We start from the raw sequence: 16126 nt of genomic DNA, 5'->3' as shown, positions 1-16126 counted from the left end.
TCCTCATAGCATTCCAGCAGTCCATCCATCTCTGACTCAGACATGGCCTGCAGCCATCAATAGTCACAGTGGACAAAAAAAACTGTGATCTTCTTACTATAGCTGCCTGTGAATCAAGGGAGGAGCAGTCGTTACCAAAAGAAAAACACATAAAAGATAGGAAACCTGAGACCACAGGGTTTGAAGGGGTTTCAGGACAACACCGTGAAGGTGTTTGTCTTGGAATATCAGTCTTTGTTATTCCTGTGAGGGTGTGGTTAACAAAGCCACTAAGCAGTTATACAGTCACAGTTGAATGAACGTCTATTTGTCATTTGCAGAGATGTTCACAAGCTATTTTTCTCCAAGTAAAGTCTGAGACTTGAGGGGCAAGTCTCAAGTTTTGGAATATGAACTTTAGATACTTTTAATGACTGAAATTAGAGGTTCAGAAATCAAAATTGCTTCAGGTTATTAATTCAAAATATTAAGCCTAAAGGCAAATTTATCACAACAACATGAGACAAAAGTTTTATTTTGAACTTTAGCTAAGCAGGAATTTCTCTGAATACTCAGGTTTTACTGAACATCCCATCTGTCTGAAAACATGCATATAAATTCACCTTAGAGTGATGAGATGATCAAGGCTGTTTGGTTTTGTGATAGAGAAGCCCTCAAATATCTACTTTTCCTTTTATGTACCGAAACATAAAAATATCAGCTGGGTTTGAAATCAAAACAGTGTGTTTAAAAGTTGATGTAAAGTTTGTTTTTTTTTTTTTTGTAAAGGTTTTATTGGCTCTAGTGGCCTTTATTTGATAGTTAATTGACAGGAACATGGGTAATGAGAGAAGGGGGAAGACATGCGGCAAAGGTAGCCACGCCGGGAATCGAACCTGCGACGGCCGCGTCGAGGACCAACGCCTCCTTATGTGGGTTGTGCTTAACCCCTGCGCCACCACAGCACATCCCTGATGTAAAGTTTTAAGTCCTGACCAGGATTTCTTTTATTTTTTATTTTTTGTGTTGGGGTACTAATCTCATTCTTTTAAGATCAGGCATTTGCCAACACAAATTATCAGATCAAACTCATTGCTAAATCTTAACTCAGAGATAGACTCACATATTGTACTTTGAAACTTACTTTTCAAATTAAAAACCTAGCAAGGTAATGAAAACCTTGTTTTAACTACATTTTTTATAGACAACAAGAGATACATCAACCCAGATATGTTGTGGTTTTGCACACTTGAAGTTAGATTTAAACAACCTGTTAGAAACTATATCATATCTATGCTAAAACTCAAGTGTAGTTTCTTTTTACTGTGGCTATAGGTGTTATTTTTAGCAGGAGGCTTTCGTTATATTTCATTAATATTCAAGTTAGATGAAGTCCCAACTGTATGCACTGTCAATGGTATATACTGTATTTTGTTACAGTATAGAGGACGCTGCGTGTAATTTTAAATGTAAGATGCGCTCATTGTGATGCTCCCTGTGTTAGCATGGTCTCAGCCATGCATGCCTTGTCTGCAGTGTCTGCTCATGTTGAGGAGTTCAGCCTTGCTCTCTGTGTTCTCATCATCCCTGGCTGTCCCCTACCATTAACCCTGACAGCTATTTATCTGTCATTATTGACCTCATAACAGCGTAAACACTTACTGTCACTGCACAGAACACGCACACCGATGCACACGAGTGTGTGTACACAGAAAGTCAAACAGGCCCCACACTTACTTGGCTTTTTACTGCAAAATGGTTTGGCAATACTGACTTTAAATGCTTTGGGCTCAATATAAATTTGAACGATTCAATTTGAATAGAAATTTGAATTATCCTGCCTCTTAGCAATGTTTCCTGCTGGTGATGAGGATGTAAAGTTGTTTGTGTGTCAGCTCTTAACGCCAGCTGAGCGTTGCTTAAACCCTTCAGCCACAGTGGAGCATCATTGCTGACGACTCATCAGTTTGTGACGTCAGCGCGATCATCTTCTCATGGTTATTTGCAGTAGGATATTGCACCATGTCACAAAATTCAAATCAGCTCAGACTGGTATTTTAAACATGGCAGTAATCCAGCAGCTTTCACTGTCACCAGGACTCAAACCGACCTGGAAACCTTTCGGATGTGGTGGAACTGCAGCATGCAGCTGAAATCTGGTGCAAGCGTCACTTTCTTTTGCTATTATGGACCCAAAATCTCTGTGGAATATTTTCGACTCCATGTTGAATCTCAGAAGGCAAACCTGGTGGGGTGTGCCTAATAAAGTGGACAGTTAGTGGAGATTAGTCAGAAACTTTTGTGAATGAATGCCTGGCCACCAGGAGACAATAAAAACTCCAGTAGAAACAAAGATTCACTTGCTCATTTAGGAGCAGTAGGAGACTTGTTCGAAGGATTAAAGAAATGTTCACTCGCTTCTATTATACAACCATGCACATTAGTGCTCATGTGTATTTTAAGGCCGGTGTAAATGGTTGGTTTGCAGAGGAATGCAAGGGGGAGTAAAGACGTCTCTGTTTAGCACATTCCATTCCATTATTTTTGCATTATGCCTCCCCCCAGCCTTATGGCTCATCTTCCTTCTCTCAATCTTTCGTGGAATACCCGGTCATCCCCGTGAGTGTCGACTGATGAAACAGACAGATAATTAAATCTTCCCAGCCTTGATGCAGCTACTTAGGAGAGATCAAGGTACAACCTTTGGGGGGGGGCTTTTCAGGGCCTGCTACCCTCATATTATATAGGGTGTCATTACCACCACATCTAGTCTGTCATTAGACAAAATGTTCTCCTTTGGGAGGGAAGGAAACATTTAATCTGTTTGATAAGAAAAGCAGATTAATGCGAAGAAGAATGTGGCTGCTTCCAGTGGAAAATAGATGTTTTGTGGTCTTGAAGTAAATCAAATTCAGTAAAAGTTTCAACACAAAGAAACTTCCATGATTAGAGTGCAAACAAAGATAATCATTGTTTCTGGTGGGTTCCTGGATGTTCGGAAGACAAAGACTGACTTGAATTTGTTTTCACTTTCACCAAAAAATGTAAACACGGCAAATGAGCCATGGATTATCTCCATTTTCGCTTGTTGGAAGCTGTTTTAACTTTATTTACCGTTGTGCTGTGGGCCTACATTCAACCCATGGAGCAAATGCAAGTTTTAGCTTGTGATCAGGCTACAGACCACATGACAAAGGGAACTACAACTGATAAAATAAGCATAAAACATGTCAATGCTGTTCTACTGCAATTAGATGCCTTTAAGCACCCCATGACCTTTTACGTATCCATTGCCCATTAAGAAACCGAAGGTCAAATAACTAAATATTCAGTGTCATTCCCAAATCCAAATAAAAAAGCAGAGGGGATCATGCATTTGCAGTAGCTGGCCCCATTATCCGGGACAGTCCACCTCTCCGCATTAGATCTGCTCAGAATGTCGATCATGTAAGAAACTTTTGAGAACCCATGTTTCTTCTTCCACAGAAACTGTCCTAAAGTCTTGAAGGTTCTGGTGGCCTCGTCTATTCATGTTGGTCTTCAGTTCTTTTCATAGAATTTCAATTTGATTCAAGTCCAGTAACTGACATTGGAACAGGTTTATTTTTTTTCTCTGAAAACCATTAAACTTCTTTGAAAATCAATAGAAGTTTCTTTGGCTACGTGTTATTGTTCTGTCTTCCCACTGGTTCCATCTACAGGTTCTTTCAATTGTTTCTGAAAAACAGTCCCAAACCATGATACTTCCACTTCCAAACACTACTGATGGTATACTTTTAGGGGCTGACTCCTCTTCCAAACATGGTATGCACAACATTCAGAAGTTCTGTTTGGATCTCTGTACTATAGCATTTTCTCGGCTTTAAACAGCTTTTTTCTTCAGCTGTGCGGGTCTTGTGCAATAAATGCGTAAAAAGAGGCCATTACAGTTACATTTCCTAAACATCATGGAAAAATTTTACGTGCTGAGATTATGTTCTTTCTGGTTCTCCATAGAGGTCCTTGTGTTGCTAAATGGGAAATTCTGATGCTTAACTATACATCTGTAGTAAATGTCATCAGTGTGTTTTGGAATAAGGCCTTGAGTGCCATTTGCTTTTGCCCATCATTAAATGCTTCTTGTGAAATAATTTTGCCATGAGAACCCTTCATAGACCATCAGTAAGACCTAAACTAGTTGATATTCATTTGTACAACAGGGGACAGTACGTCATTCTAAATACAGACAGCTGTTGTCGATGGCTTTCTGCACCTCATCTTGTTTCTGAGTTTATTACTTTATAACTTTGCCATTCCCTTTTGTTTCACTTAATTTGTCTTCTTTTTTTTCATTTTCTACGCACTGTATAAGTTGATTTGGGTTGTTATAAAAATCTGGTGAGAATTTAATGTTAGTGCAATGAAGAGGTCTTCATTACTGGGATTATTTTTACTTGAATGACTTGTATGGCACATTAAGAGCGCTTTTTGCACTTGAATAAAACTAGCACTTTATTTAGCACTGCACTTTAAGCATAGATTTGCACACCAATAACCATTTGCACACAAGACATTTTAATCATTCATTGAACATGTATTGAATATTTTCATAATTAACATAACATGTAGCCTTTTGTTCTGGGCTCTGCACAGCTGCTCCTCATTGAGAAGAGAGAAGGTTGCCTGTGTGAAGGGAGGATAATTGTTATTCAGAGCAAAGAGCAACTTAGTAAAACTTAAGCAAATGTTTGTGTAGAATCTGTAAAGTGTGGAGTTGCTAAGATTGGCTGACTCGCCTGTCCAGGATGTTTGGACAAATACGTCCCCAGGGGTCCAGACACCATTTGTCTGTTCTGAGAGAGGCCAGGAAAAAGAGGGGCCGGGGGGATTTGTTTGTGGTGTTTTATGTGTGGTGTTTCATAATAGTGCTTATGGTGTAAGGAAATTATAAATCGGTAAAGTTTCCTGTGAATTGAAGGTGGTTTGGTCCTTCACAGCTGAGTGCATTTAAGGCTGCAATTGTACCTGTTCTTGATGACTAAACTGATGCTGTTCCCACCTTACTCTGCCTCAACCTTCATCTCTGCTGTAAATCCAGTGGCAAAAGATCACCTTGTTACATATTAATGTCTTAATTTTAAATACATGTACTAAAAACTGTTAACATGTTCAAAACACTTTTTCATGCTGTACCATTTTCATTAAAAATTAAAATATTTCTAAACCACATTTTGCAAACTTCAAGGAGGAAATGGTTTCCTTGTTGGAATTTTATTTCTCAAACTTTCTTTCCTTTCACGGTAACTGAACTTTCATAACCCTCTCGGACTTTAAGCTCAGACTCGCATATGTCTAAAGAGACAGAGATGCGCATTCCTTAAGTGTTCAAAATGCAAACGCAGAAGCCACTCATTTGTAGCAATGAAACAAGCTTTAGCTTTGCCCTGCAGAAGTCTCCTGTTAAAGCCCAGCATCATGCCAGGAGTTCAAATAGATTTTTATCTCTCTCCGTTTAACGTGTACTAACATTCATAGGAAGCTTTACATTTTCATAAAGTGATTAAAGATAGATTTAAGGGAGATAAAGCTTGATGCAATTTTCCATTTAATGTTAGGGCTAAATCTATAGGGCTCTGCAGCACACTCTGGTGGTTATTTTCGCTCAGATTTTATGTATGTATATATATATATATATATATATATATATATATATGTGTGTGTGTGTGCGTGTGTGTGTGTATCTTTTCTTTTACAGTTTGTGCAGAATATGTTTGTGCTTTGTTGCATTCACGCTTCCATTTATTGACATAGACTGCCTTGTGTGAGCTGGAAACCCTGACCGACTATTAATTTATTGAAGCAGTTTGGGAAACTGTGTGTCAACATGGAGCTGCCGCCACACAGCTGTGTTGTTCAGGATACAAATGGCTTGGGTGCCACATGCTCAGAATTAAAGTATGTATTGTAAAGTAGTCAATTAAAGCCAGAGTCAGCAGTTAATGACAAATACTAAAAGACTTGTGAAGCTCGTAACCTTTCATTAAAAGAGATCTAATTAAACACATGCCAGTTTTTGTAAATTAGCACTATTTTCTAAAGAGGAAACGGTGAAATGTGTTAAACCTTTAAAACAGATAGTTGCTCTTGGTCAGATGACATAGAGACCTTCAGGACCTCTACCAAGCAGGAGACCTGATTGGAAAAAGCTGATATTATCTCTACTTTTGTTTCTTGTCTAGACTTCTCATCCTACTTCCACAAATGAAAGCAATTGGCTCTTCCTCTGAGCTTGGGCACAGGTGTGTACAGCACAGATTCACTCAGAGCTCATCATGGCAAAGGAAAGGAAGAAAATCTTTTAGTAACAAAATTGAGAGAATAGAGAGAGAGGAATAGAGACAATTACTGTACTTCTATTAACACTAAACAAAAAAAGCACATTTTTGTATTTCCATTTTGGGTTTCTACTGCTTCTCAAAGTGCTTAAAAAGACAACCCAGCTGATTTCTGCCAATAAAGTTTTTTGGTGTTTCAAAAATGACCCGTTTCAAAAATCTCCGGAATGTAACGTCACAAATCACCAGGCACTTCCCTTCACCTAGCAACTCCAGCGAAACCCAGGCCATCACCTGCCAACCCAAGCAGACCTCCAGTGCGTTTATCCACCTGGTTCTACTGCTCTTTGTTTGGTTCAATGACTGTTAAGTTTTGTTTTGTTGTTCACCTATAATCCAGAACCTTCTGCTTTTCAAAGATGCACGTTTGTATATATACACAACTGTTTTGCAGCCATGTGCAAGTGTAAATGTTGATCCTATTTGGATTTAAGGTGGGTCGATAGGCTATACAAACATGTTCATAACATTTTTTTTAGTTCCTTTCAAAACAAGCTGTTTTGGGTCCTCTTGTCTCTAATTTGTTCAGACAATGCATATTTGAAACATATGACATATTTATGTTTTCATTCCCATAAAGTCTAATGCAACAATTTGCCGCCAGAAGTCACTCAATCAGTAAATGGTTTCCACTTGCGTGTGATTTAATCTCTTTATAAATCCAGCTGTTCTGTGAAAGCACTGTTGTTTTATTGGAAAACCTTAGCGAACAAACACCACCAAGAAGAGAAATAAACACAGTGTATGGTTATAATGAAGGAAGTTGTTAAGTTTAAAGTAGAGTTTGGTTTGAAAACATGTGCCAATGGTTAGGGCTACGCCAAGTTAAAATCCGACTGCAAATGACGTGAGACTGCGATGGAGGTTTGGCTTTAATCAGGACAACAACCCAGTGCAACTGTGGAAAGACTTGAAGACTGTTTTTTGCTTTCTGTCTGACAAACTGAGCTTTATTTCCCTTTAAGAAAAAAGAAAATCAGTCTCAGGATGTGCAAAGTTGGTAGAGGCATGCCCAAAATACACCTCTGATCACTCCAAGGAGTGGTTGTGTTAAGTGTAAACAGAGAGGAGCTGAAAACAAATCCACAACACATTTTGTCTTTGAAAAATGAAAGTAAAAGGAAGACCGAAAACCACGTAGCATTTCTTTCCACTGTTACTTAATCATTGAAGTTTGTGACTGTTACATGGATGTGAGAGAAATTATTAAAAGGTTAGAAATACTTTTGGCGCTGGACTCTAAAAGTACAGTTCAAATGAAGATGCTTGTTTTATGTGAAAATGTTCTTTTTTTCACCTGGCAGTGTACACAGGTTAAACACTTGAAGTTAACACAGGCAGAAAACATCCTAAACCATTAAAAGGAGAGAGGAAATGTCAGTGATGTATGAGTTTGAGTGTGTGAGTGAGATGAAAAGGAGGTTTGGTGAGAAGCAATGGTTGGATTATTCTGAGTGGTTCTCCCTGTGCTGCCTCCTGGCCTCTTTAAATCATTTCACTGACTCAGAGTTCTCTCAATAATGTATACATAAGCCCAAGGCAGATTTTCTCAGGATTTAGAGGCAGCAGTTATTCCGAATCCCCAATGCGCTGAAAACCTTCGGTTGATCAAATAAATTATGACTGGCACACTATAAATCAGTAAACCTAAAACCTGCCGCAAAATTTCAAGAAGTATAACGCCACATTCATTAGACATAGTTTCATTATGCTAATCCTAATAAGGGATTATGAATTGTTACCATCTGTTGGTAATATGCCAGCCTCAAACAAATCAGCATCTAATGATGACTCCTTTTTTTTCTTATATAACTTGTGGCAAACAGGTGCCTGCATCACAGCCCTGCAGAAATACAAGTTGGCAGTCATCTCACTGTCTCTGCTCTCGCCGCCAATAACCCTGGCACATCTGTGGCTGCCCAGCATGGCTGGTGGTTGCTACCCAGCTCCCATTGTTTTCTCCTGAATGCACCCAGTGCCCTTGGGGAAAAAACAGCCTGAACAGATTCTGGCGCAACCCACACAGGCTGTTAGATAATCTAAAGACATGAAAAGGTTTTCTTAGCCTAGATTCTGTAAACAGCTTTTTTTTTTTTTTTTTTTTTTGTCTTGTCCACAACGAAAACACTCATTGGTGCTTCTTCCAAGTAGAGCTATACTCACAGCAAAATTTCAGCAGCATCATACAGTCACTAAAACAAAAAATAGTGTTTAACTGCAAACTGTACTTACATGATTTTGTTACCTAATACGTGAATTAACTTAATTCAGTTCAGTTTGTTTATATAGCACAAGTTCACAACAAATTTAATCTCAAGGCAATTTATGTACAGTAGTTTCTGTACATATCGCTCCTTTGACTAGACTTTTGCACAAGAGCTTCATCAGAACATTGGCTAGAGCTCATGTGTTCTTTCTTTCACACACCGTTTTTGAAACTATTATAATATACACTGCTTGTGATCATCAACTGTTCCTTTAGATCAGGGGTGGCCAACCCTGGTCCTCGAGGGCTGGTGTCCTGCAACTCTTAGATGTCTCCCTGATCCAACACACCTGAATCCAAGAGCTGAATCACCTGCCAAGTGCAGTCAGGTTCTCCAGAGTCCTTCTAATGACCTCATTATTTGACTCAGGTGTGTTGAAGTGGAGATACATCTAAGAGTTGCAGGACACCGGCTCTCGAGGACCAGGGTTGGCCACCCCTGCTTTAGATGCTTATGAAAGCATGTCAAGTAACACATTTAAAGGAAATTATTTATATCAGAAAGCTAAGAACTCAGGATGAATATAAATTTTTGGACTAGCCTGTTTTCAGCCAAATCTATATTGTTAGTCTGTGTCTCATATAAAGGCCGAATGAGACACAGAACCAGAACCAACCAGAGTCTAATTTGAATCAAGAGCACTTGTTTTGATTCAGTGCCCAACATTTTAAGTTCCAGAATGCCTTTTCTTTATTTTGACTCCATTGACAAGCTGTAAAAAACATTCCCACCTTCTCCAGCCAGATTTCTTTTGGGTGTTGCATAAAAATGATTCTGAACTCCAAAGAGAGGAACTGCCTACTCAACACATGGGGTAGACATAGAAATTTGTGCCTTCCTGGATAGATGATGTTGATGAACCAAATATTCAAGCAGAAAGAAGTCAAAGGAATAAGTTGTGTCTCATTGAAACAGCCTGTTAATCTGTGCATAAGTGTGTTCTTACATGTTTCCCAAAGAGGAGTAAGGAGAGTGGTCAGTAACATAAGAACCCAGACAGATGCACATTTTTTAACAGAATTATCTAATAAAATCTGCTGTGTTCTGTTCTCTTATCTTCCACTAAGCAATCTGTACCAAAACAGATTTCCCCCTATTTTTTTCCTATGTTCTTGTATGCATGTGGCAGATTTGTCTTTTTCACTTGTACACTTGATAACATTGTCAGCATGTTTGCCTCATTCACTCCTATTCACATGTTATCTATCAGTATCAAACAGCAAATGTAAATCCAAATCATTTCTGTCTGTCTACAAGTAGAAGTCTCAAACAAGTGTGAACTCAAACATAAACTTGATCATATTTGAAACAAGATAATAATATTCTCTAATTTATATTAAATTAAACATGAATTTATGTATACTTTTTGTATCACAGTAGAGCAAACTTAACGTGGAAACAGCTTAAACTACAGCATGTGTCGGTCGCAGCGCCACAAACAGACTCTGCAGAAAAGAAAACAAGCAGCTTGAAATAAGAAGTGTTAGCAGACATCTTTAGGTGCTAATATCAAGACTCAGTTATATGTTAAAGTGTCCAGTCACTCCGAACCAGAAGGAACATCAAATATAGATAGGGCTGACGAGAACAAGGACCAAATGTTGCTTTGTGGTCTGAAGTACTCTTCAGATTAAATTGAATCTTGTTTTCTCATTTAATTTGGAAGTCAGGAGGAGGAGGAGTGGAGAGAAAGGGTCCGGGTTGCTTCAGGTCTAGCATGAAGTTGTGATTTTGGTGCGTCGTATCATCAAGTTCAAAGCACAACTATCTGTTCATGCATTATGGATATCCCAGATTTAATTTTACATCAAGCGGCGACACATGCCTCTGCTGCCAAAAGTACTTATTCCTGCTATAATGATTATGTTTTTTATACCGAAGTATTATGTTATGTCCTACCACATCAAAGGAAGATGGTGAACTTAATAACTGTCTAGTATTAATCACACACATGCAAAGTATTGGTGTAAATAATCCTTCTGATATTCTTGGAGTGAATTTGTTTGTGTGCAGCTGGTGTTCACTGTAATTAGCTATTAAAAGATTATAAAATTTTGAGTTCAGTCAGTAAATCCTAATGTCTTTCATCTGCACTCCCAATTCTTAAGTGTGCAGCAAGAAAACATCAAATAAAAGCTCTTTGTGGTTTATTGTGCCATATGCCTGTTTTCTCCGCTGTCATAAAATTTCTCTTTCGGACTTCTCACTTTAATGCTCGTACACGTACCAACGTATACCACAAATAACGTAGAGAAGCTCTTCGCTCACCCCAGAGTCTATATCCCACTCTATAAAGCTATTTGTTTGATTTACAGCGTAAGAAGATCCCTTAAGAGAGATTAAATTAATGGGGTAATTATACACTGCAGCCCAAGCATGATTTATCTAACTGACAAACACGCGCACATCCAAAAATCATATTTGTCCCTGATGGGACAATCTCTCTCTTTGCCCAGAGAAAGTCTGCGTGTCTCGCTCACGTCTGGTCCCCCTGCCTCAGCCAGATCCTCAGATTCCCCTTCCTCCCGCCGCTGCTGTTCAGACACATTGTGTCCTCCACTCAACCCGTCGCTCTGTCTGTCTGCCAGACACGGCCTGACCCGCTGCCAGTAGCAGCCTCCGTGCTCAAGCGCAGACTCACAGGGGAGCTGCAAACATCACCGCTTGTGCAAATTCAGCGAACAAAGTGTTGCTGCTCTTCAAGCAGAGCACTGACTGCCCCAACCGGCTTCTGCCAGGAGGCGAATGCAGACCAGGTGTCAAGGCACGACAATGTGTCATGATTAATGCATTCTAGCAGTGCGATATTAGCCTTGTTTTTAGTGGCATGACCTCAGAGAGCGCGCTGCTGTCACCACTCACCAAGGAGGTTTTGGAGGACAGAGCAGCAGAGGTATTGCCTATCTGTTCGCATCACTCCCAGCGAATGTTACAGGCTTTAAAGTCCCAAAGCTGTATGTTTACACTCTTCATAAAAATAAAGGTGGAATGGGCAAAACGTAAACACTAACAGTTCTGTATCATAGTGATGAAAGGCTAAAAGAGATGAGCTGAAAGTTACCAACAGGCACAAGTCATCAAAACATAAATATTTAAAGGTTCAGGGTATCTTTTACATTGTAGAAGAGTTTATTGTTGCTAAATCTAAAATCTCCAGTGAGGGTCTTTAGTAGGGTCTTGCTGAAGGCAGCTGAATGTGTCAGTGATTGATGTTGTCTTATGGATGTTTGGGATCTGGCTTTATGCATTGATACATGTGTTTTCTTGTGAAGTCTGATTGCTCGCTTTGTGAAGGACTCCTTCATGCTTCATGACTCAGTCCTCCACACCTGCAGGCCTACAGATGTTCTGCAGAAGGCAGACGAGCTTCAGCTGAGGCAGCGTTTTCACCTCGTTCAACATTCAATCTCTTTTCCTTACACTCTCTGATCCAAAATTTCGAGTCTCCATCTGGGGATTTTATATTTGCCAATGCAGCAATCAAGTTATGTTCTCTGATTGATTTTGGTTGATTGTTGCCTAGGGAAGAAGAAAAAAAAAAAAAAAGAAATGTGTCAAATAATTCCCACATTCCCCAGTGGAAACTGGGAAGGCAGTGGAGGGAAATGCATTGCAGTTTCAAATGCAGCTAGAGGAGAGCAAGTAACCGAGCAGATGAGTAGCTTAGAGTGATCCCAAAAAGGACTGCAGCAAAGCTTTAAGTCTCAGAGGAATTTAAAAGCCACAGAAATCCAGTTGCGGATATTAAGAGGCTTAATCTAAGAGCGTGCTGAGGCTGAGTTTTGCTATGTGGAGCCCATCACTGTTATCCTTGACTGAGGTTAGAGAAGGGGAGAGGGGCTAAAGAGAATCAGAAGGAAAATGGGAATACTGGTGAGAAAATTGAGCTGAGTTTCTGTAAGAGGTCATCTGTAGAGTTTGACATCAGCTTAATTCACAATTTGTCAGTTTTCTCTCTGTTAATCTGCTCTCTGGTTTCATCCATTCATCCATCCCTCTCTCCCTCCCTTAGCTTCATCCAGGAAGAATCCTAACCAGTTGCCCAAACCACTTCAGCTGCTCCTCTCAATGTGGAGGAGCAGCGGCTCTACTCGGAGCCTCTCCCACTTTCTCACCCTTTCTCTAAGGAGCAGCCTGACCTCTCGGCAAGAGTGCACAAATCACAGCTACCATACCGTGACTAGACACATCTAGGCTGCAGAAGACACAGCTTTTGTTGATGCATAAAGCAGCTTGTGCTGAGATGAAACTCATAATGGTCAAGCTGCAGATATCTCCCTGGATAAGGGAGAAGATGACCTGGCAGGATGGTGCATTATGGAAATCCACACAAAGAACCTTTGTGGTTGATGTGCATATGATTGATTGATTGCATCACTCACACAAAGACCTTTGTTTAGCATAAAACATGCACCAATCACTCTTGATAGCACTTTGCAGCAGAAAGCTCCTGGATTTCAAGGAGATTGCATGTTATGTGTATATCTGCCTTCCTACAGCCCAAAATTATATCTGTTAGATAGTCTAGTCTGTACCTGTTTGGCTGTTTGTCCTGTGCGTCCCTGTATTGCTCTGTGATGGACTGGCAACCTGTCCAGGATGTTCCTTGCCACTCGTGCGTTGACTGCTGGAAGTAGACATAAGTTGCACCCTGCACAGTCAAGAAGTATAGCCAATGGACAGATAGATTCAAAGGGGATTCGAAACTGATTTGAGATTTTGACATGGACATTTGATTTCCATTTGAAACCATAATCCAGTCATTCTTACCATTTCTGTTAAAGTTATTTATATTCTTTATATTCTGGGCAGAAGCGAAATCACATCATGTGTGTGAGGAATGGAAATACTCATTTTAAACACAGGAGAAAAAACAGTCAGTACAAGAACAATTTCCAAGAACAAAGAGTAGTGTTGCCGTCAGTGCAACCTTTGACTGCTTAACTATGATGTGTTAATGGATCAGAAAAAGTTTGGATGTTCAAGTTTCCGACTGAATATTCTGCCTGTCGGAATAAGAGAAGCCGCACGCTGGGTTTTTTTGGGTGGGAAATGTGTGTATTAATTGGATCCAGGGTCAAAACCTTCATTTGGGAGACTTGTATTGTGTGGCCAGTTGTTGGTTTACAAGAATTTTAAATAGTGTGTTAATATCTGCTTTATAATGTATAAATGTAAGCTGACCAAATACAACTGAATATGCCTGTCTGAATGTAGTTTCATTTCGCAAGAAAAAAACAACTGCACAGAATACACTGGAAGAGCTACATCTTTAACCAGTTTTTTGTCTCTCCCCTTAATTTCTATTCATGTATAGTCATTTTACTAATTATTAGGCAGCAATAAAAGCAGCATGAAATTGTTTCATTCACACAAAATAGAACATAAACATATTATTATGGTATTGTGTGTGTTTGTCCTTGTTCTATGTTCAGGAGGCATTAATCGGGCCGGGGCAGCCGTGCCGACGTTCCTGCGGACCCCCACGGTGATCCAGCCCCACCTGGACATGAAGCCCTTCCTACAGTTTCCTATGGAAAGCCCACCTCCTCCACACAGCATGAGTCTCTTCCACAACTTCAACACCGTAAGAGCCAACACGGACCCAGGCAAACACAACATACTGTAGTCTTTTCAATTGTCCACTACAAGCAGAACACAAGCCAATTTCTGCACAATTACATGGGACTATATTGCTGCATCATACAGCTGCAGAAATGCGTCTTTCAGCAGTTACATTTTATTATGTGAAAGTCGATATACAGCCTGATAGGGTTGAATGTTAGCAGGACTTTCCCAACTCACAAATACCTTATGTGCAAACACTTGTTGCTAAAATCAAAGAGCAATAATCAAACAGGAGTCCTGAGGTCATCCTTGTAGCTGCGCACTTCAAACCCAGCAGTTTGTTTGAAGTGGTGCGTACTCCGAGTGAGCAGAGAGGGATTGTCCCGCTCCCTCTTCCCTCTGGCTCTAACTAGCATCAGTCTGAGAAGGCTGCAGAGACATTCAGCATCTCACCAGCTCAGCATAATGTGGAGTGTCTGCTCCTTTAGGCTCCAACGAACAATGTCAACAGCTTTCTTGTCAGCAATGTGTAAAATCATTCCTGGGCCATGTCCCCGTGTGTCATCTGGGATATTTGGCTGCAGATTGCAAAAGGGGAAACACAGCAGCGCCCTCTGACAGAATATCAACATGCGCTTTAAACACTCATGGCAATGCCGAGATACATTCTGTGCATTATTAATGTGCTTTAATAATAAAGTCATTTTAATAGTCATGGGTGAGTAATAAAAGAAATGGAAGCATGTTCACTGCCAAACTGAACGAAGTCACATGGCCCTCTATGCAGCAGCAGATGTGAATTTATGGAGACACTGGAATTATGCAAGCACTCCTTCTGCCCTCTTGTTCCTGTTAGCAGAGCTGTTTAATCCCTCTTTCTTTACTCTGACTTACTCCCTCTGGATCCTTCTTTCGCTCTCTCTCTTTAGTTGAGCTTTTTGTTCCATCTTTCTGCTCCCCATCCTCATCTTCTGTGAGTTAAGTACGTCTGAAGGTCCACAGGGATTCAACGGATGTTAATAGCTGTTGCCGCTGACAGCTGAGAAGCTGCACCAGAGGTGTTTTTCCGGTCTGCGGCCAGGAGAGGGAGCCTTAAGGAAGGATTGGAGGACACTCTGACCTTAGTGTGACAGACTTGCCAACACAAACGCACACAGGACCTTGTCATTCATTCCACAGAAAACAACATGAGTAGTTTTCAGGGGCGAGTAGCTAGTTACATTATTCAATTACATTTACTTGAATAACTGTTTGGAAAAATGTACTTTCAGGAGTAGTTTTACAGTTCCAAGCTTTTTACTTTGACTTGACTAATGCAAAGTATCGCTACTCTTACTTGAGCGATGCTTATTTATTTAACCACAATACCATGAGATGCAGAGACACTCTAAGTTAATGTTAAAGTGAGCCTTCTTGTAAATACACAAGCTTTGTTGTTCTAATATTATTTTATGAATCTTCTGAGACATTTGGAAATCAAAGAGTAAATACTTATATATTATCCTCAGAAGTACTCTGTCCTATTCTTAGACTGTATACAATACTGTAAATATTCGTACATAATTTTTATATTAATAAAATTTGTTTTGATTAATTTACCTAGTCATTGAGGAGCATTTATAGAAAATATTTTTACTCCAGTAAAAATATGTTGAAGTTGTTCTATTCTTGAGCACAATTTTTGTGCACTCTACCCATCTCTAGTGGCTTGTACAATTTTTCCAAAATTACAGTACGATACTACAGAGTTTGACTTAAACGTGTTTGGTTTGAATGTTTAGCAGAACACAGTTAATTGCCTGAAGCTGATCTTGCGGTACTTTTGCATGTACCAGGTGTTTTGTGAGAAGAAAGCCAACCAAAAAAGGAATCTACTGATGTTTTGCTGCGGAGGAAGTCGTAGCTCTTGGCATTCCAAGACGTTTTGTATTTGTGTAT

The 16126-nt window shown here is 39.8% G+C and overlaps 1 protein-coding gene across 2 annotated transcripts in view; it reads left to right on the top strand.

Moving 5' to 3' along the window:
* The window catches only part of znf385a (zinc finger protein 385A), a 76941-nt gene that overhangs the window by 22609 nt on the left and 38206 nt on the right, over window positions 1-16126 (top strand). For both annotated transcript variants that reach the window (XM_044114010.1, XM_044114028.1), the window contains one exon: window positions 14056-14207. In XM_044114010.1, the coding sequence (XP_043969945.1) occupies window positions 14056-14207 (152 nt within the window). The remainder of the gene's footprint in view (window positions 1-14055; window positions 14208-16126) is intronic.

Source organism: Gambusia affinis, linkage group LG01 (assembly GCF_019740435.1).
Source record: "Gambusia affinis linkage group LG01, SWU_Gaff_1.0, whole genome shotgun sequence".
In the NCBI taxonomy this organism is placed as follows: domain Eukaryota; kingdom Metazoa; phylum Chordata; class Actinopteri; order Cyprinodontiformes; family Poeciliidae; genus Gambusia; species Gambusia affinis.
The sequence above is the reverse complement of the archived record's forward strand: the minus strand, read 5'-3'. Positions and strand labels throughout refer to the sequence as shown.